General features: G+C 33.8%; 1 protein-coding gene and 1 pseudogene across 1 annotated transcript; both read left to right on the top strand.

The window, feature by feature from the left end:
• Positions 1-3,848: 3,848 nt before the first annotated feature.
• LOC139040911 (olfactory receptor 5J3-like) lies at positions 3,849-4,787 on the top strand. The gene has a single exon (XM_070488621.1). The coding sequence runs from the start codon at positions 3,849-3,851 to the stop codon at positions 4,785-4,787; it is 939 nt and encodes a 312-aa protein (XP_070344722.1).
• Positions 4,788-18,236: 13,449 nt separating this feature from the next.
• LOC139040425 (olfactory receptor 5J3-like) lies at positions 18,237-22,743 on the top strand (annotated as a pseudogene).
• Positions 22,744-23,692: the final 949 nt, after the last annotated feature.

The raw sequence follows: 23,692 nt of genomic DNA, 5'->3' as shown, positions 1-23,692 counted from the left end.
AGATGATCCTATTTTCTAAATGCAATGATCTTCATTTGTTAAATAAGAAACCCTTCTACTAGCAACAAAGCTGATTTTAATCTCCCCACCGGATTTAGGAAAAAAGCCAGTTGTTTGCAATAAGTCTGACAACATGTATTTATCCATTCTCCATTCTGTCCACAAAAATCTTAAAGTATAGAGTCTACACAGTTGTCAATAATTTAAAGAAGGTTAAAATTTAGAACTCATTTTAAAATAGTAAGAAATACTGCTGTAATACTTCTATAATTGCAAAAGAAAGTGAACAGTCATTAAATGAGTACAATCTGCTGAACAAGGGGCTATGTATTTACATGTGTTATCTCAATCCTCACAAGAATCTGAGGAGGTGGACAATTATTATTCAAAATTTAAAAATTAATAAAAATAAGATTAATTAAGAAACTCAATGTCTCACAGTTGTGAAATGGCAAAACTAACATTTAAATCCAGATTGCCTGAGTCATAAACTCTTACTTGTGCATCTTACTGTTATCATTCAAGGCATATTTACTTATAGTAGCTCAGATAATTGAGAACCAAACAAAAATTAGAGTGTCAGAGATTCTTCTCAATAGCATTGAGCTTGTTCTTCAGAATTTCCTCATGTAATTAAATGTTTTAAAATATCTTTAAGTATCTGAATGAAATCATAGAATTTACAGGAGAAAACATTCTTCTTTTTACTGACTGTTATAATTAAGGAATTTTTGTTGTTTTTGTTGCTTTTTAATCAAAGAATTACCAATAATGGAGACATATGTTATGTTTTAACTGGACACAGTATAGTCCATTATGTTATGGTTCTTCACTATTCTTATGTGTGGGATGGGAATTGGCCACCCCAAGATATGTCTCTTTGGCATGAGGATTATTTGGAGCTGGTTAGTTTTAATAAACTGCAGACAGGAAAGGAGCTCTGAAAAGCAGAGTTTACTTACACTTTGTTAAGAAGCATTTACATTGTAAAGGAAATCTCCGTCTGTAAAGGTGTCTCCCTCTCTGTACAAGGAAGAAGGGGGGATGACCTTATCTCTAGAAACTCTTAATCAAAGCCAAAGGCAAGGACTTAAATCTTCATTTGTTTACTGTACTTGTGTGGTAATGTCCCATGATCAACTCCCCCTGCACCCCCAATATGCTCCTTTGTCTTTAGCTGAAGATGATATTTAAGATGGTCGCTTCAGCCGTTTTGGCGAGTTGCTCAGCTTGCCTGAGCCTCTCCCATGTATACATGTTATAAACCTTTGTCTAATTTTCTCCTATTATTCTGTCTCATGTGAATTGAATTTGCTCTCTGACAAGAAGAACCCACAGTGGGTAGAGGAAATGTCTTCCTCCCCTATACTTATATAAAACAAATCATTCATGCCACATCACTGGAAAGAAAGTAATTGCTTGCCCAATGGCCTCCTGGGATTGAGGATTATCTTGGGGTAATGTTCCACTTGTCACAAACTAGAAGATAAATACTCATCTCTTATAAGACCTATTTGTAAAATCTGGAGAGAAATGTTGTTATCCTCTTGTACAAAATAAATTCTACATAGTTCTGGGTGGCTCGAAGGTAGGTAATTAATTCTCTAAAGCATCAACAAAATGTCTCCTGTGAATGTAGCAAAAAGAATGGATTTACCTTAGATAAAATGTATCTTCACTGATTGCGTGATTTTCTTAGTTTGTGTGTGTGTGGGTTGGGGGAACTGGTGGGAGCATAAATCTGACCTTACCTTACCCGTGGCATTGTCCAAAAGTCACTGCCTGGTTCATTTGTGCCCCTTATTGCATTGAGGGGGAAACTGTGCTTATTTTGGAATTTGGGGAAATCCAATAGTCTGATTAATTTAGTAAGCTAACTTAACTAGCTAAACCATATCAGTAAGTCAAACCTCAGTTCCTATGAGCATATATGCATATTCACATACAGAATGACTATAGTGTGCTTTTTCCTATATTTGTCAACTCAGAGAACTTCTGATTTTGAGATCAAATAATGAATTATTAAATAACCATAATGGCTTTAATTGTAATAGTAGATAATAATGGATGTATTTTTGTGTATGTATAATATAACAAGCCCTGTAAATGGTACTATGTTATCTAGTTTAATCCAATTTGAACCTTATTTATTATATTACTATGCTAATTACACAAAGAAATTTAAGTGTAGAGAAATTCAATGACTTGTAGAACATTAGATGTCACATCTGAGGTTAAATTCAGTCCTGCCTTTTTTTTTAAGTTAAACTTATTTTCAGGTTATGAAATCCTGATTCTATATTTTACAACCTGGTTTTATTAATAGAAGAAAAATCCTTATTACTGCCAACAAATTACTCCCTCTTTTTCTTGGATACAGTTAGACTTGGATTCACTGTGCTTCCCGAGGTCACTGATCTAAAATACATACAGGATCTAATATACAACCTTAGTATGTGAGGGATAAGACTCACAGAGTGAAGATTTTGGATTTGATTTAGTAATATTCTGAAGATTGAATCCCAAGCTTACCCAAATTCTGACCTCAGTGGGCATCAAGTTTAAAGAGAGCACAGCTCATATATCCTTTTTGAGATCTCTAATGTCTAACGTGGTACCTTGCATGAAAGGCATATTTGTTGTTTTAAGCCATGAATTTTGTGGTATATTGTTATAGTAGCAATAGGATATGAATACACTATATAATAGAGTACCTAGTACCTCTTTCTATTCACCTTGCCCTACTTTACTTTCCTTCATAGTGCTCATCATCATTGTAAATAATATATCAATACAAATATAGTATATCAATATGTTCTTATTTATTTCTCTAGTAAAATGTAAGCTCCATGAAAACATGGCATTTGTCTTGTTCACTGCTTCATCTCTAGCAAATATAACACTTCTTGGCTCAGAGTAGTAAGTAATATATATTTATTCAATGTATTAAAGCATACATGAATGAATTTATTAATATTTAACCAAAAATATTGTTGAATTAGTATTTTATTGTGTCAAAAAAAAGCACGTGAAAGTAAGCAAGAGCCTACATTTTTGAAAGTAAGACATAGCTGATAGAGTTTTGGTACCTCAAACTCCCACCTTGCCTCTACATTGAATTTTGGGATTTGCTGTTTTAATGCTGATAAAAAACAAAGATGCAAAGGTGAAATTATATAAAGATACAAAAAGGAGGGGTTTTCAAGTTAAATTGTATTTCTATTTTTGGATTAGCCTTAATACTAAATAGTAAATACTAAGTTGCTCTTCCTCTTTCTCCCAACTCAACTCTGTTGGAAGGCACAGTTGTTAATCTTCCATGTGGAGAATCTGAGCAGAAGGTGAGGAAAAAAAATCTGATATTTGAGATTTGGAAAGGAAGAGGGCTGCATATTGTGAAAGTCAGTATCATGAGTTAACTGGGTGTGAAAAAATAGGAACAAAGTAGAAGAGGATAAGAAAATAATTTCTACCAAAGAGTGCCACAGTTTGTAGCCCATGTAAGCAGAGGACTTGTGTATGTCACAGAATGAATCAGAGGTTTAGGGCAAGGCATATCTGGGTTTGACTTTCAGTTCTACCAATTAATAGTTTTGTCATCTACGAGAGTTTACTTATCCCAATTTTTATGATATGGAACCTGAAAAGTATGGAATAAAATAATCTCTAATTCCAAAAATTTAACTCACTATAGATGGATTGTCTAGGACACATATGGTCGACTGCTGAAGTTATTTTTCTTCATCCAACTACAGGGTAAACTTAAATACTCCATGCTATTATGGACACCAGATCATGGAGTGATATCATCTTGTCCTACAACTAAACAGCTATAAATACCTGCATATATGGCAAGTTGGAATCATACAAGTGTGAAGGAATTTCTTCTGGTGGGTTTAACTGAAAATCCTAATTTGCAAATCCCTCTCTTTTTGCTTTTCATGCTTATTTATTTCATCACTCTGGTAGGTAATTGGGGCATGATCATATTGATCTGGCTAAGTGCCCAACTTCGTACTCCAATGTACTTCTTCCTTAGCAACCTCTCTTTTTGTGATATCTGCTACTCTACTGTCTTTGCTCCTAAGATGCTGGCGAATTTCCTATCAAAACACAAGTCCAGCACATTTTCTGGCTGTGTTCTCCAGAGTTTCTTTTTTGCAGTGTATGTGACCACAGAGGACATCGTCCTGTCTATGATGGCTTATGATCGCTATGTAGCAATAGCCAATCCCTTGTTGTATACGGTCATTATGACCCAAAGGCTTTGTATTCAGATGGTCCTTGCATCTTACTTGGGTGGTATCGTTAACTCACTGACACATACAATAGGTTTGCTCAAACTAGACTTCTGTGGTCCTAACATTGTGAATCATTATTTCTGTGACATTCCCCCTCTTCTGAAGCTCTCTTGCTCTGATACCTATAACAATGAAATTTTGCTTTTGATATTCTCTGGGGCTGTTGTAGTGTTCACTTTAACTATCATTATGGTCTCTTATATCCACATCATCATTGCCATCCAGAGAATCCGCTCAGCTGAGGGGAGACGCAAAGCCTTCTCCACTTGTGCCTCCCATCTGACTGCTGTGATCTTGTTGTATGGGTCTGTGACCTTTAGTTACGTCCAGCCAAGCTCTCAATCTTTCCTGGAACAGGAGAAAGTCTCTGCTGTGTTTTACACACTGGTAATCCCCATGCTAAATCCACTGATTTATAGCCTAAGGAATAAAGATGTGAAAGATGCAGCAAAAAGATCAATATGCTGGAAGAAAATCCCCACCTGACTCAGTCTTGTCTATGTCTTTGTTAATCTGACATAAACCTGCAAATAGATAGACTTTTTAAAAAATTATGTCACAGAAACAATCACATGCAAAACTGTAATGAGGATACTCTCAAACAGTTTGAGACACGAGTGTTGAGTTTGACCAGAAGACTAAAAATCACTTTATTTCATCATTAATTTTTTTGTGACTGAATCATTCTCTCAAGAGATGATAAATATTTTTTTTCTAACAAATTCTCACGATAAATGCTTGAAATAGCTCACCTTGGATTTAATGGAATCTGACATTGAGTTAACTCAAAAGAACACTCCCATAATAGACATTTTTCAAACGGATTGTTATCTCAGAGAAAAATTGAAATGTTCCCTTGGTGTGATTTTCCTAGATCATGCCATTATTTTTTTGTTGTGCAAATGCTGCCATTCAAGCAAAATTATGTATCTTAAATTTTATATTAAATTATATATCTTAACAGTGGCTTATAAAAAATGGCTATGGAAAAAATAATTCTAGTCATAGTTTATTCATTCAAGATACTTCTACTGAGTACTTTTGTTGTGCCAGTTGCTCTGTGTGATCCAAACCTAGAGAAATTTAAAGTACAGAGCAAAAGATGTTAGAGGAACACAAAGTGGAGAAATATGGCAAATGGGAAAAACCATTGAAAGATAAGAAAATATATGAACTTTGTTCTAGCATGGAAGTTTTAACAAAAAGCAGTACAAAATTAGACTGGCAAGTTATTTAGGGCCATAAAAATGAAGGCCCTGTAGTGCCACTATAACATGTTTTAAGACTCCTTCAATAAGTTAAACCCTAAATGAAATGCAAATATTACACTTTAAGAAAATTCCCATGATGCCACTGTTATCAGTATATTGGAAAGTAAAAGAACAAGTGCAGAGAAAAAAAATTCTCAGAAGGAGGTAAGATGTTATAGGTGAATAATGTAGGGAAGAGGGCATACTTAAGAGATAGTTCACAAAAACCATCAATAGGACTTGAGAAATGATTAGATGTTTTTCTTTCAGAAGAAAAGGTTTACATGGTTAGAAAGTTTTGAACCTGTGTCACTACTAAGATGGAATGTTTAAGAGAAATAACAAGAAATGTAAGAATCTGAGCGTCATTAGAATTTCTGAAGGAAGATCTTTCTAGGAAGAAAGCATAGCCAAGAACAAAGTCAAAGAGGTGGGAGATTTCCTGGAGTGTTCAAGAAACAACAAAAAGATCAGAACTGAAACAAAGAGGAAGATGAGCTATAGCAGATGCTGCCAGAGGGGAAAAGAGATCCAGGTCATGTAGGCTATACATAGGGGCTTTGAATCTGAGTGAAGAGAAAGGCACAAAGGAGAATCGGGAAGAAGAGTAGTATGATCCAATTTACAGATTAACAGGCTCAGTCTGGTTACTATATTGACAATAAATAGATCATAGAATGGCAAAATGGAAGACAGAAGTCCAGGCAAAAGACTGCACAAAAATTCAGCTAAAAGCTGATGGTATGTCAGACCAGAGCTATCACAGTGAAATTTGTAAGAAAAAGAACTACAAGATATATTTTGATGCTAGACCTGGCAGGACTGTGAGGGAAAGAGAAGAGTCAAAAATGACTCTAAGATAAGCTAGCAAAAGATAATAACAAATCCAAAAATCTACAGTAAATGTATGTTTTCAAGCACATATATGATACTTACAAAATTGACCATGATTGGAGCAAAGTCCCAACATGCATCAGAGTATGTGTACTAATTATTTAACAGTGGGCAAGACATTTAAAGTTGCTAAACTCAATTTTTTCACTTGTAAAGAGAAAATGATTATACCACTTCAAAGTTTCACAGGTAGATCAGTAGATTGGCTAGGTAGATGATGATAGATAAAGAGACAAATATAGATACACAGCTAAGATATAGAATATATAGAGTTTAATGTGATTTTAGTATCTCTCAAGAGCTGAAATTCTACAAGACTGAAAAAGCATGAAAAGATGTATAATTATTTCAACTTTAAGGATCTCAGATAATTAAATAACATGATTTTTAAAACAAGACTTTTTCAAAAACCAAACATCAAGGACCTTTTGGCATAGACCAAATGTCTTATGGATCAAATGTCTTATGGATGTTTTGGACAGGACCAAATGTTCTGCAAGATATTCTTGAATCTCTTTTGTAAGTTTGAAATATTTCAAAATAAAGTTAGTAAAACATAGGGAAAAGTGCTTATAAAATGACAAGAGCACTTTTACTTCCGGATGGATGGAAAAGCTTATGATGAAAGCTACCCAATCAAATGGTGTGAAGTGCATGTATTTCATGTACCAGAAAAGGAAGAGAGAATGGATAGAACAAATATTTTAAGATAAAGTGACTAAAATTTTCCCAAAACTGATGAATCCTCAACAAACATATTAAGGACGGGCAGAAGATCCCAAAATCCAGAAAAGAAACCCAGATATAAGGACATCGTGGTCAAAGGAAGAGTAAGAATTAGGTAACTATTCTAAGTATAAACTATGGGAAATTGATTGAGATTTTTAAAGTATGAAAGAAAAATTAAGTAAATACCTAATATTCTATCCTCATGGAAAAAAAAGCTTCAAAAAAGGATGAGAAAAATGAAAATATTATCAACAAAGAAAAAATCTGAGAGAAACTTTCAGACTACGTAACAGGAAATAACAAGAGAAGTGTTAGGCAGGAGGAAATTATCCCAATGGAAATATAGAGCATAATAAAAATAAAATTCACAAGTGTAAAAGTGAAAAATATTAAACAATATTGACTGATTAAAGCCACGACAAAAATGATTTCCTAAGGGGATCACAACATGTGTAAAAGTAAAATATAGGATAAAAATAACAAAAATGATGGAAAGGAATAAGAAGTTAAACTTTTGAAAGTTTCTTCCAGTGGTAAATGTGGTAAATTATTGATTTTAAAAGGTTCTGAAAAGGAAAAGATATATTGTAATTCCTCTTGTACCCAAAAAAATAATTAGTCAAAATATGTAGATAAAAGACTCTAACAAATGAGACAAAATTTAATAATGAAATCTTGAATAATTTAGTAGTACAAAAGAGGGAAGAAATAATAAAGTTCAGAGGGAAAATATAATTCTAATAGTGAGATGCCCCGTGTAAAATCAGCCATGACAATTACTACATATAAAAACAAAGATTCATAAACTAAATCAGGGTCTAGCCACCTCACCATTATTGCCATTTTGGGCTGGATAATTTTTTGTTATGGAGGTTGTCCTGTTCATTGCAGGTTGACACTAGATGCAAGTAACATCCCCACTCACCAATTAGGACACCAAAAATGTTTGTATACATTGTCAAATGTCTCCTGGGGGTCAAAATTGCCTAGATTAAGAACTACTGGAGTAGATTAAGAAAAAAAAAAAACAAAGAAAAAACCTCACATACCAAATATATACTGTTTACAAGAGATAGAAGGACACAGACAGATTGAAAATAAAAAGATGTAAACTGTTACACCATGTAAACATATGCTTAAAGGAAGCTGATGTCACTATATTAATATCAGAAAAGTCAAACACTAAGGAAAAATATTATTATTCATAAAAAAAGGATATTTCTTAATGGTAAAATAACAACTTAAATAGGGAGAAAAATAATCCTAAATTTATATTTACCTAAAAATTAGCTTCAAAATACTTATAGGAAAGCTGATGGAAGAGAGACAATAAAATTCACAAATATAGCTGGAGGTTTTAAAATAGCTCTCTGAGTAATTTATGCAACAATTCCATAAAAATAAAATCACAGCATGATCAATTTAATTGACCTGATAGAAATGCATAGAAAATTATGCAACTACAGAATATTCACTCTCTAAAATACACATGGAACACTTAAAAAGTGATTATACATTGAATCATAAAACAAATTTCAATAATTGAAATCATATAGAGTGTATTCTCTGATCACAGTGTAATTTAACTTTAAATGGATGACAAAAAGCCATACAATCAATCATATTGGCAATTAATCAACACATGCATAAATGACCTATGTTTAAAAAAATCAAAATGTAAAGTTTAAAATATTTTTGAAATAAATCAAATTGGAAAAAATAAGTAGAATAAAAAATAAATAGAACATGAAAAATAAAATGGAAATTGTATAACGAGAGAAAATCAACAAAGTCAGTGTATATACACATTGGAATACTACTCAGCCTCAAAAAAAGATGAAATCATTCCATTTGTGACAACATGGATGGACCTTGAGGATATTATGCTAAGCAAAATAAGTCAGATAGAGAAAGACAAATTCTGTATGATTTCACTCATATGTGGAAGATAAACACATAGAGAAAACAGATTGGTGGTTACCATGGAGGAAAAGGGTAAGGGAGGGTGAAAAGCGTAAAGGGTCACATACGTACAGCGACAGATGGAAACTAGACTTTTGGTGGTAAACATGAGACAGTCTATACAAAAGTCAAAATATAATAATGTACACCTGAAATTTATATAATCTTATAAACCAATGTTACCTCAAAAACGAAGAAAAGAGTAACAAAAGTGATGAAACTATAGTGAAACTGACCAGGAAAAATGAGAGTAAACACAAATTTCTAATGCAATGAATGAAAAAGAGAATACAATCAGAAATCCTATAACTACTAAAAAGGTCATAAGATGGGATCTTGAATGAAATAAAAAGTTCTTTCAGAAACAAGACTTACCAAAATAGGTGCAATTAGAATATTTACATAATTCTAAATATATTTAAGAGATTGAATTTATAATAATAAAATCTACCTGAAAGCACACTCTAGGTTTACATGTTGCTCTGGTGATGTAATCCTGACATATAGGCAATAAGGAATAGCATTCTAAGATTCTTTCAGAGAGCAAAAAAAGAAAGAAAAAAATAACTAATTTTATGGGATAATTAAAACACTGATGTCAAAACCTGACAAGGAGAGAGAATTATAGGCTAGTATATCTCATGCCAGAGAAGCCAAAATTCTAGAGAAAATATTTATATATATAACTAGGGACTTATTCTAGTACAAGAAGATAGTTTAATGTTCTAAAGGCAATTTACCTAACAGAAAAAGATAAAACCCATAATTATCATAAGAAAATACTTATTAATTTCAATATCTAATAATGAAAAAAACTCAGCAAAATATTTACAGAATTTAAATAATGACAGCCAACATTATAGTTAATGTTTATGATAAGCTATCTAGTATAACCACACCCATGATTGACAAGTGATATTACAATTTATTTGTTTAGTTAATAATCTAGAATAGGCAACACAATTTAAAGAATGGGATTGTTACCGCTCAAGTGGGCTCATCTGCTTGTCGCAAGACATGCCAATAGTCAGGAAGCAAGGTGGTAGGAGAGAAAGACTTTATTACAGCTTGCTAGCAAGAGGGATGATGGCCGACTCATGTCCAAAAGAACCATATCAGAGAACAAAGACTACAAGCCTGTTATATATGGGACCAGTCTCCAGGTGGGGGAGGTGGCTGGTCTCTGGTGGGCCAGACATCTGGTCCCAGTTCCTGATAGTCCTTTGTTTTACTGGATATGCATCAGAGAATGAAGCAGCTGACCTATACCTGGATCTTTCCGTGGTCATTGATGATGAATATCAGCATAGACTCTCTGCCTGGGGGTGGGGGGTGGGATTGAGGGGGGGGTCATCACATTCCTAAAGAACTCAAAAGAATAAAAGTTATCACCTTTAAGCAGCTGGGAGGGGTCACAAAATCTACAGAGCACATCTGGGCTAGTTAGTCAGAGGTTGTTTAAAGTTACAATATAGTTTGTTTTCTACAATATGGCTTCCCTTATGTCAACCTTGTGTTGAGCCTGTATCAGGAAGGAAATTTGAACACTGATATTACCAAATTTCAAGACTCAACATAAAGCTATGACAAATAAGGCAATGTGATATTAGCTCAAGGATAGACATCAACACATGCAAAAGAATGAGAACTCTAGCACTAGCAGTAGACAGACACATAATTTGTTTCACAGGAGTCACTGATATGCAGAAAAGAAAGAAACTTTTTTTCTTTTTAACTAATGGTGCTAGAGCAATTGAATATCTATACGGAGAAAAAAATGGACCTAACTTGTGTCCCAGGACTTCCACCTAGATATGAGTGTGTATGTCCACAATAATACATGAACAAAATTGCTTTCAGCAGTTTTATTTACAAGATTTATTTTTATAAACTATAAACAAAATACTTAACTATTATTAAAGGAAAAAATAAATAAATTTTGAGATATTCGCAAAACAGAAGACCAAAGAGCCCTTTTAAAAACAGTTTCTGGAGAGTGATGTCAGCACCATGGTGCCCTTGTCTCTACCCTCTAAGTTACAACCAGTCAGACATCTGGTGGCCAGCAAAGGACTCCCTACACAGCACATCAGAACGCCTGAGTGATATGGTCTATCTTTGAGAATGTTCCAACATATGGTCTACCTTTGAGAACAGATTAGTGGTTGCCAGAGGAAAAGGGGGTGTGAGGAGGGTGAAAGGGGTAAAAGGACACATGTATACGGTGACAGATAAAAACCAGACTACTGGTGTTGAAGAAAATTCATTGAAAAAGCTAAAAATAATAATAATGACAAAAAAGTTACTGACATACAACAATGTAGATGAACCTCACTAATGTTATGCTCAATAAAAGAAGGCACATACAAGAAGTCTATACATAAGATTCCATTTGTATAAGCTTTCACAACAGATAAAACTAAGTTATGGTATTATGGTCATGAGGGAGGATTTTGTAGTGGTTGAAATATCTGTACAGTGATTTGTGCCATGGTTATACTTATGTATGTAAACATAAAATTTAAATAATGTGTACACTTAATTTAAAGGCATTTTACAGTGTCTGTGTATGTATTTCTTAAACAAGTTCTCAGAGGAAAAGATGAAAACTTGGAATTACAATCAAGAATGTATGGAAGCAAAGGGAAAGGTAAATTTGAAAGCCGTGGATAATGATAAACAGTGATTAAATTTTGACTGTACAACAATCATAGTATTTTATTGGGAAATTTAAAAGAAAGGAAATATAAATACATGACAACAATAAGGCAAAATACAGGGTGGGTCAATAGACTTAAATATTCTAAAATTCTAGCATTATAAGAAAATTGGGGGTCTGGCCTAGTGGCATAGGGGTTAAGTTTGCACACTTCATTGTAGCAGCCTGGGGTTCACAGGTTGGGGTCCTGGGCGCACACCTAGCACCACTGGTCAAACCACATTGTGGTGGCATCCACAGGAAATAGAGGAAAATTGCCACAGACGTTAGCTCAGCAACAATCTTCCTCAAGCAAAAAAAGAGGAGGATTGGCAACAGATGTTAGCTCAGGGCCAATCTTCCTCAGAAAAAAAAGGAAAAGTGGAAAAAAATTGTATTTTATTTAATATTTCAAAAATGCACAATTTAAAATGACAATCACTGATATACAGTAAATGTGAAAGTTAGCACAATAAAAATATAAATTATGACCATCTTAAAAATTTAATAGGCAAAGCATTTCTTAAATAGAACACAAAAGTGCTGATCATTAAGGAGAAAAATAATCAACTGAAACATATTGACATTTAAAAATTCATTTATAGAGTCAAAAGGCAAGCTACAGAGTCAGCGAAAACGTTTTTTGTACATATATATGAAACCATAACCAAAATGTTTAAAAAAATCTTACAGAACAATAAAACAAAGACAGACAAAAAAATATAGAAAAATAGGCAAAACACTTGAATAGGCACATCACATAATAAATATCAAAATTCTCCTACTGGCACTAAAAATAAAGTAGTAATGTTGCTCATTAGCAATCTGAGAAAAGAAAAATAAATTCACAAAAGATACCATTATAACCTCACCAGAAAGACTACAATAAAGTAATATAAAAAATTATCAGGTGGTGGTAAAGATATGGAGCAACCAGAACCCTCACAAGGCACTGATGGAAATGTTCCTTCTATCATCAGTTTGGAAAAGTGATTGGCAGCACCTAATAAAGCTGCACATACAAAATACAGAGTGCGTACAATATAGTATACATAACATAAAGTTTTCAGCAAAAATTTAGAAGACTTACAAAGAAGTAGAAAAATGCAATTCATATTGAAGAACAAAAACACAGTCAATAGAAACTGTCTCTGAATGATCCAGATGTTGGCTTGAGCAAAAAAAGACTTCAAAGCTGCTATTATAAATAACATGGTGAAATAACTAAAGGAGACATTTATAAAGAATTAAAAGGAAAACTTACGATATTACTCATCAAATAGAGAATCTCAATAAAAAGAAAGCGATTGAGAAAAATATCAAATGGAAATTGTGTAGTTAAAAAGTCCAATAACCGAAGTGAAAAGTTTGCTAGAAAGATCCAAAAACTGATATGAGATGATGGAAGAAAGAAATAGTGAACTTCAAGACAGATCAATAGAAATCATCTCATTTGAAGAAGAGAAAGAAAAAGAATGAAGAAAAGTTAACAAAGCCTCAGAGATTTGCACAACACCATAAAGCATATCAATAGACATACTGTAGAGGTTCCAGAGGAGAAGAGAAATAAGTAAACAGCAAAACAAAAACTGAAATAATAAAGCACAAAACATCCTGCATTAGGTGAAACAATTCTATTCAAAACTTTACCAAAGATTCCTATCAAATAACATATGATGCACAAAAATAAATTCTAGGTATAAGTAAGCCTAAATGTGAGAAATAAAACAATTCATAAATGGGGCAAAAAATAAGTAATAAATGAATGAACAATAACAAAATAAAAGAAACTGAAGGCATTCAAATTGGAGAAGAAGGACAATTCTTGTTATTCTCAGGAGAAATTATTCCGTATGTGAAAAACCTTAACCAATTCTTACAAAATCAGTATGAAAAGTCAACTGTTTCTGTATCTTAATAGCAAGCAATCGAAGAATTAAGAAAAAATCTCAATTAACAATAGGATAAAATGCATAAAATATTTAGGAATAAATTCAACAAGAGAAGTCAAGACTTGATTCTAAGATTTGAAAGCTACAAAACATTGCTGAGAGATATTAGAGAAGATTTTAAACACATGGAGAGAGAAACCACATTAACGAACTGGAAGACTCTGCTCTTATGTAATTATCCATGAGAACTGAGTAGTTATGTCCATACAAATCTTTCATTCTGGTATTTATAGCAGCTTTATTCATTATAGCTAAATATTGCTAACAATCCAAATGTCTGTTAACAGGTGAATGAACAATCAAAGTGTGGTATATCCATGCAATGGAATATTACTCAGCAATAAAAAAGAACAAGCTAGTGATTTATGTAACAATATGGATGTTTCTCAAAACATTATTTTGATTGAAAAAGACAGACGAAAAAGAGCATATACTGTATTATCCTTGTTTTGTGAAACTCTACAAAAGCAAGTCTTCTAATTGGACGTGCACAGTTGATCAACAGTTCCTTGCCGTTGGAGGTAAGAGAGAGTAGTTTCTTTGAAAGAGAACTAGAGATTTTGGGGGCTATAGAAATGTTCTATGTTTTGATTGTGGTAGTAATGGCCCTGGAGTACATATTTGTCAAAACTTGTTAAATTATACACTTAAAATGACCAGCTTATTGTATCATAATTGTTCCTCATTAATATTTCTTAGGAAAAAAGATTGTTATTCTGTAAGATACAACTTTCTTTAATATATTGCATTAATTAATATAACTTCTAAATAATATTTTTTCATGGAAAGACTTCCTTCCTGAAAGAAAAGTTCACATTAACAAATACATGTTAAATTAATTTAAAATAATGCTATTAAAATTTTTATGTGAAATTCAATTGCATCCCTATAGGTATTCTAAGTATCAATACTTTTTTGATTTAATGCCAATTTTTATTTGTAATAAAGTCAGTAGGTCACTTTGGGTATCCATGGAGTATATGTTCATCAGTATGAGGCCACTTTCCAGAAATGCGTGCTTTTAAATATAGTATTGCATATGACTTCAAGGAGTGGTAGACCTACAGAGGATAAAGGACATGATAGAGACTTTCTGATTGTAATTATTGGTTGTTTTTCTTTTCAACTGATTGCCTGCAAATACAGACATTGATGAGGTTTTTTAAGGTACTTTTTTGCCCTTAATATACAATTTCCTAGAAGAGAATACTGGTCCGCAAAACTTAATCTCTTCATATTTCTTACATATATATTTCTTTTTTTTTTTGAGGAAGATTAGCCCTCAGCTAACTGCTGCTAATCTTCCTCTTTTTGCTGAGGAAGACTGGCCCAGAGCTAACATCCGTGCCCATCTTCCTCTACTTTATATGTGGGAGGCCTACCACAGCATGGCGTGCCAAATGGTGCCATGTCCGCACCCGGGATCCGAACCAGTGAACTCCAGGCCGTGGAAGCACGACGTGCCCACTTTACTGCTGCACTACCAGGCCGGCCCCCTATATTTCTTATATAAGTATTTTGTATATGAAGCAGGAATGCATTATATATTTTTTTTTAAAAAAAAGCAGAGAAAGTTTTAGGTATCTAGAATATTCTAGGTCTTCTAAAATAATCATCTTGTAGCCTAACCCAAAATTAGAATATCACCTCATCCTCACTCCTACCACCTGCACCATCAGCTTTTAGTTTAGGGATTTAGGAAATGTGCATTTAGGAAGAAAAAATTTAATTTTTTTTTAGAATAAAGAATAAAGGATAATTCTTGGGGCTGGCCCAGTGGTGTAGTGGTTAAGTTTGCAAGCTACACTTGGGAAGCCCAGGGGTCTCAGGCTCAGATCCTGTGAATGGACCTATGCACCACTAATCAAGTCATGCTAAGATGGTGTCCTACATACAAAACAGAGGAAGATTGTCGTAGGTGTTAGCTCAGTGACAATCTTCCTCAAACAAAAAGAGGAAGATTGGCAACAGATGTTAGCTCAGGGCCAATCTTCCTCACAAAAAAAAAGAAAAAGAAGAAGAAGAAGAAGAAAGGATAATTCTTATTTAGACATATATGTAAGAATATGTTGAAACATTGCTGCCAGAATTCTCATAATTCATTTTAAGGTGAAGGTAAAATTGTCAATCAGGAGACGCTTGCTAGATTGGAGGAATTCAAGATATGGACAGTAGAGGTCATTTCAAGTAAACCATTGAAGAAGTGGTACTTTGTTTTCTTTGATGACATTCTCATAGTCCAAGGAAGTCAAGGAATAGAATTGTTTTTACTTAGGTCTTGCTCTATTACCTTCAAGTCTACTGAGGTTTGGGTTTTATTGTGGCTTTTGTGTGGGTGTTTTTTTTCTTTTTGACAACTAAGCCCAAACAATATGTTCTGAAAAGCTTTCTTTGCTGAAGTCCCAAGCAGGCATCACTGTCAATTTTATTGCATTTGTTTTCGAAATTATATATTCTGGGTTTTTTTCTCTATACTTGCCCCACATTTCCTTCCATTCATTGTAACATTCAGGAAATTTAATGCCTTAAGGACTCATTAAGTTCTTGAGAGTTTCTGAAATCCCTCAGGAAATACAGAGGAAATTTTAATAACATATCTGTTATATCCTTTTGATCAGAAGGTTAGCTCCAGGGACTCTATTCGCATTAGAACTAAGGTAAATACCTCACTGAGATTTTGATCTAAACTCATCTTCTGACATGATTACTTTTTGATCGTCTTGCTCTTGCTTTCACATCATGGAGACTGTGCCTTTGGTTCTCTTATAGTAAAACAGAAGTTTGAACTTCAATTCTGTTACCTGCAACTACTATCACTTACCTAATTTACTATTGTAAATGGCAGACAAATTTAATTTTTTCCATTTGTTTTTGTTTTAGTTTTAGGAGGAATATAGAGAAATAACTCATGGAAGTGGGTGATCATGAGTTTCCTAAATGAGCTAAGGTGTTGAATATTTTTTCTTCCACTGGTAAGTGAAATTCACTTATTCAAATATCCCGTTTACATACATCCTGTAAATCAGTTAAAAATACAAAAAATGGGAAGAAAAAAATCATGTTCAGATTTTAATCTGATAAACACTTCCAATTACAGGAGTAGGAGGAATTTATAATGTGCCATTTACCCTCATCCCTTATTCTACACTTCAATCTCTTTTTCTACATTAACATCCAAATTGTCATCCAACTTCTACTGAAACAATGAAAAGTCAATGTTTTAATTCAATTGGAATATTCTTTCCTAAAGGATGAATTGTAATCTTCCATAACATCAATTTCCCACAAGGATTGCTCACCTGTCACTGTAGATATTCTAAATCTAACATAGTTATCTTATTATTTCAATAATCTTGCAGTGTTTTTCCTTTCTCAGTTTTACCTAGTGTACTCGCGAAAGAGTGTCTCCCAAGTGAAAGGATGATGAAGCCACTAAAATCGTCATCCTTTATTCTGTAAAGATAAAGTTATAGTATGAGAACTCAAAATATTTATTTTTATCTTTTATGTAAATGTGAAGATAAATTTTTAGACAAATTGTAGGAATAATCAGCAAGTGTGCATTGATTAAGTGGAGAAGACGTTGAATATTCTAAGAAACATGTTTCAACTTCAAATAAAAACCCATAACATTGTGAAGAAGTATACGTATTTTTATAGGTTTGCTTAATTTTATAGATTTGCTTTGCTTTTTCTCAGAAAAAGTATAAAGACTGTTTTCTGAGTCTCTTGAGTAAGGTATTTCTACTGTGTATCAAAGGACAATTATAAATTGCTGTTCACCATGTTTCTTATTCCAGCTCAGAGGCCCTCTCCCCTCATTCCCAGGGGACACTTTTCTCAGAAGTGAAAGCCTCTGGCTAATTTCTAAGGATGACTACAGACATTTTGCATGTTAGGACCTTGCCTTTCATCATATCCAAGTTAAAAAAATGTGGAGAATGAACTAAGCGTAAAAGCATAAATGGAATATCTCAGGCTTAAATGCCACAGTACAGTTTATTCTTATATCTTGATATATTTAACATTAGATATTATTATTAAATCCAAAGTGAGAAATTTAAAAGAGGATTCCAAAGGTACCACAGGTTAAATTTTCAAGTTAGTTATTATGCTTTATAAACTGGACTTTTCTTTACAGATTTTAGAATGAAATTCATTTAATGTTTTTTCTTTACACTAAGACCAGCATTTTGAATGCATCCTGAGGCTAAGACCTTAGTATTTTTGTTTTTCATGCATGGAATTTCATTATGGAACAGGTAAGTAAACAGTGTTTGCAGAGACTAGACACTTTCCTAGTTAAAATTTTCTATTTTACAAATAAAACAACCAGATCAGAGAAGTAAATAACTCAAGTTGCACAGCTAGTTAGAGATTCCAAATAGACTTGATAGTGTAGCATGATTATTCTCAATTTATTCCAATCTCATCGTTAACTGGCACCAAGAAAAACAAACACATGGGTGATGGTAATTTTATGTTGATTACTGAATTTATCCTTTTGGGACTGAAGGATAAAATGAAAGTCGTCTTTTTCATGCTGTTCCTGCTGATCTATACCATTTCCTTGGTGGGGAATCTAGGAACCCTTTTTTTCACCCAAATCAGTCCCAAACTCCAAACACCCATCTATCATTTTCTTAGCTGTCTATTTGTTAATGCCTGTTATTCTTCAGTCTTTGTACCCAAAATGCTGCTGAACATTTTTGCTGAACAGGAGATAATCTCATTTTCTGTATGCATTGTGAAATATTTTTTATTCACTTCACTCCTTACCACTGAGGGCTTCTTGTTGGCAGCAATGGCTTGTGACCACTATATGGCCACTGCGGACCCTTTAGTTTATACAGTGTCTATGACTAAAATAGTCTGTGTTGTCTGGTCACTGGATCATGTGTAGGAGGTTTAATGAACTTTTTGGAACACAGAAATTTTTTGGTAAAATTGTCTTTCTGTGGGCCAATGTCATCAGTCACTTCTTCTGTGACCTTCTCTCGTTGTTGAAGCTGTCATGTTCTGACACCTCCACGAATTAATTGTTGCTTTTAATCTTCAGTAGCATTATTGCGTCGATCACTTTCTTGACTGTGATGATCTCTTATGTCTTCATCTTTGCTACTATCCCGAGGATCTGCTCAGCAGCAGGTAGACACAAAGCCTTCTTCACATGTGCTTCACAACCAATGGCTGTGACTTTATTCTATGGTTCTGTAAGCTTTAGTTACATTCAACCAAGATCCCAATATTCCTTACAACAAGAAAAGGTGGTATCTGTGCTTTATACCCTGCTGATTCCTATGTGAAACCCATTAATTTATAGCCTAAGGAATAAGGAAGTGAAGGATGCTGTGAAAATAGCTTGTAGAAACTAACTATAGTCCTTGTTAATTTCACACCGTATGTGCCCTGAAACAGTATACAAACAAGTGCTTTGAATAATGATGTCTATATGAATTTATTAAATCTTTGAGCCTAAAGGAATCTTAGAGTTTATTTAACTGGAACCCTCTGTTTTACAGTGGAAGAGAAAGGTCTAGAAGAATACAATGTCATAGTACATATGGCTAGTTATTTTGTAAACTAAACTAAAAACCATGCTAACATCTAGGTTGGTTACCTCTAGAAAATTGTTGACATTTTCATTTCTATATATGGGTAGAAATGAATATATACATCTAGATACATAGACACACAAACACACGCACAGATAGCTACAAGCATAAAATTCATAAATAATAAAATATCTCCTAACTTGGTCTCTCCATTGAGCATAAAAATAGTTAAATATGTTTAAGGCAAAAAGTATTGATATTTGAATTATCCACTAAAATTGACAGATGCATGTTTCTGAAATTAACCTGGATTATTTATAATCAGATAGTCTTCAAAATAACTGTAAATACTCAAAAATAGTCCTAAAGAGAACTCAGTTCTAGATTATCTTTCCACACACAGTGGTTATTCTAAGCCATTTCCTTATTCCTGGACTCAATTTCCATTACTACACATGAAATTGAAAGGATGGAATGCCACAATTTTATTACCACTTCACATGGACGTGCCATTAATACTCAGGGAAAAGTTACCCTGAAGAATTTTACTTCATGTTTAGAAAGGATGCCTCCAAGACAATTAGGGAATCATTAATAATCAGACTCATTTCCCTCTTTCCTTTAAGAATCTTTCAACATCTTCTTTAGACATTAAATAAAAAATTCCGTGAAGGTATTCTAGGTAGAAGAAAACCTATGCAATGTAATCTAGGTGGGAAAACATGTGAAGCCAATTATTTTCCCTTTGGTTCAAATTCTGTGTACAGATGCATAATAATTGAATCAGGCCCGTGAATACTGATTGTTTCTTTGTGATCTCTTTTCCGTAAATTACTATAAACTGTCCTAGCTGGAAAATAAAATCAATATTCTAGAGAATATCTTCATTTACAAATAAAATTATATTAAATTTTGGAGTTTGTTTTAAATATGGGGATAACTAGAGGAAATTAGGCTAAGCAGCATAATAAGAAAGCAGAAGACTCCATAAGTATTAATTCATGGTTTTACATAGCAGGCTGGACTAAACTTTTATTTTTCCCTCTCAGTGACGCCGAAATGATGTAAATGAATGGCTCGAATATCTGTGAAGAGAGGAAATTGGAATGTGAAAAAAGTGAAAGTGGCAAGTCGAAATGCTTATTATATTAGAAATGCATACAAAGAAATTCATATGAAAGCTTACTTTTCAAAATGAAAGAATAATAACAACCCCACTACCAGCAACACCAAGAACAGCATATAAAATTTGTATGGCCTTTCATGATTTTCCAAGATCATTTAATGTATTATTTGAAGGCTACCGACATGCGACATTTATATGTTAGGCATTCATGTGTGAAAGCTTTCATTTTCAGAATAAAATTAAAAATAAAATAAAGGTAATAAGTAAACTTAGTTTTATATAGTCCTTTACCATTTTTAAGAGCATTCAATATCTTATATCTTAGAGTATGAAACACAAAGCATGATATACAGGCAAGATAATTGAAACTCGAGAATAATGAATTGAACTATTTAGAATTTTTTACCAATTCTGTTACAAAATACACCCCTAGGAAAAGGGGTTGGCGTCTCAGGATTCAGATAAAATAGCACAGTTTACTAAATGTGTATGTGCCAGAGAGGATCATTTTATGGAAAAAAGTGACTTTTGTTTTTTTCTAGTACTGACCTTCAACTCATCCTAACAAATAGCTACTATATTATACTATAAACTGGAACTAGATATTTAAATGAGAAAAAAAAATCCCTCCCCTAAAATTCTGAGGCAAATAAAAGGTCTGTGGCAGATTTCTAAGATGTAGATTGGAAAATAAATAGTATACCACATATATGGCATATATACATATATATATATATATTCTGAAAATAAATGAAACTGAGTTAAACTGATTACAAAAGTCCTTAAATGGTAGATATAATTTGTCAAAAGGAAATAAATGAGGACTTTATCAATGAAAAATCTAATGCTGTCCCATCAATTGCTATGTAAAATATTAGGAAAACAATTTTGAGAATGGGCGCTTGTAGCTCCAGTCCTTTCATCTCATGCATAAAATTGGTTACTGTAGAACATCAACACTTGCAGAAATCAGGACTCAGCAGATGTTTATCTCACAGAACTTTCCCCTTAGCCTTCAGAGAATATCAAATATGTGTTAATTTTTTATTTCATAGGTGTAAACTTGCAGTATGCAAATTGGAAATTGAGCTAACTCATCGGGAACATAAGCTGCTGGCATTCTCTAGACTGGTCATGACTACATTTGCATCACAGTCATGTTTGATACTTTATTAAGAGACCCAAGAGCCAATGCAATCAATTTATGCTCCTAAGATTTGAGATTTGGCCTTGTGCTTTGAGCACATAGTGATTGCATTGACCCAACTTTGATGACAATCAAAATAAGTTGTGCTTGGTCAAATGTGGCCTGTGGACAAATTCACAGTCACAGAATCGTGGACAACTAAGCATGATATAGCCATCCCATCTAAACCCTAATCTAATTGACAATACTCTATAAAACTGCTGTGACTAATGGTGCTTTATCTTCCCTTACAAAACCAGCATTTATTAAATTTTACCAATGAGAATAATGACTTTTCTTTCCAATTTAAGCAAGACATATTTCTCTCCTTAGAGCTTATATGAATTCGTCTTATATATGTCTTATGAAGTCTTAGAATTAATTTATTGTCTCTTTTCATTCTTAGTCTCATCGGATGTTCTGTTTTGCTAGAATACCCTCCTGAGTCTAACATTATTCACACTGGATATTCCTATCTCTTCCAATATTCTTTGTGCAATATGGTTTCAAATTCCATCATTATTTTGTTCACTCCTTAGTTTTTCAATATTGAAAGGCTGCACGGAATAAACAGTAAAAGGAATACTGATTTTTACATCAGACACCCATTGTATTAAAATTATTGTTCTACCACTTCCTAAAGTGCAAACTTGGACAATTTCTTTAATTATTCTGGGCCACCTATAATGTGAAGTACATGAATCAGAATATTTAATGAAATAAAATCATACAATGATTACAGATAATTGTGAAATACCTGGAACATATTAGGCATTTAATAAATAGAAATTATTCCAAATATGATCCTACTAAATGTTTAGTTGACAAAGAAACACTCTTGCTAATAAAAATAATTTTAATGTTCTCTGTGTGTTAGTCTATTTTCATTACTGCTTCGTTTTAAAATCACTGCCAATTTTCACGACTTCATTTTAGTGCAGTTGTGTTTGTTGGTTTGTGTGCATTTTGATGCAGGGTCGGTGAGCCGAGGAGTTGAAAGAAAGATTTCTTGGACTCTCAAGATCTGGCAGTAGTGCTCTTTTTTTTAGAGAATAGTGTGGAATAGCATGGGGACAGGGCCCATGGTCAGTCACAGCTTCTGCTGGTGCCGCTTCTGCTACCCCTGCTGGCATAGGGACAGGACCCATGGGCAGGCAGAGCTGGTGTGTGAGGGCAGGATCCAAGGGCAGTCAGAGCTCCTGCTGCTGCCCCGAGTTAGGGTTAGGGCTAAATTTTTATAAGGCATGGGTATGTGAGTCATTTCTTTACAAGATAAAGGAAAGAAGATGAAAAAAAAGTTAAAATGGTACCAGTGCAGGTGGGGTCTGGTCATTGGGTGATCCCATGACTTTTAGACAAGAATCAAATCGGATTAAGTAAAGGTTAGAAAGGTTAGAAGCCACCACCCTAAATCAGTTACACGAGATTGCCAGACAGCAACCAACTTAAATTCTTGCCTCTGGCATTAAGAGTTTCTAGAGATAAGGCCATCCCCCTTCTTCCTGGCACAGAGAGGGAGGCATCTTTACAGATAGAGGTTTCCCTTAGAAATGTAAATCTTTCCCAACAAAGGGACAAGCAAGCAAATTCCACTCCTTGGAGCCTGCTTCTCATCTGTAGTTTTAAAAGTAACCAGCCTAAAAGTCCTCATCATAAACCGTTTTAAAATTAAGCAGCCTAAAAATCCTCATCACATTTGACCTATCTTGGTGACTTATTCATTCTTATTTGTCCCTTCCCCTTTTTACATTTAGCCTACCATTTGTTGGGGGGATTTTCGAGGTAATGGCTCCCTTTCTCTCTGGGACCATTCACCAGGCACCTATTCCTGCCAGGCAGAATAGGGAAGATGTTCAAGGGATGCCCCCATCATCCCTTGCTACAGGAACCCCAATGGGGGGATTTTCAAGGTAATAGCTCCTTTTCTTTCTCCTTTTCTCTCGGGGACCATTCACCAGGCCTATGCTGCCAGGCAGAATAGGCACCAGGCACCTGTTACTGCCAGGCATAACAGGGAAGGTATACAAGGGATGCAATGC

The sequence above is a fragment of the Equus asinus genome, chromosome 17 (genome assembly GCF_041296235.1).
Source record: "Equus asinus isolate D_3611 breed Donkey chromosome 17, EquAss-T2T_v2, whole genome shotgun sequence".
Lineage (NCBI taxonomy): Eukaryota > Metazoa > Chordata > Mammalia > Perissodactyla > Equidae > Equus > Equus asinus.
Note: the sequence above shows the minus strand (reverse complement) of the source record. Positions and strands in the feature narration are given on the sequence as shown.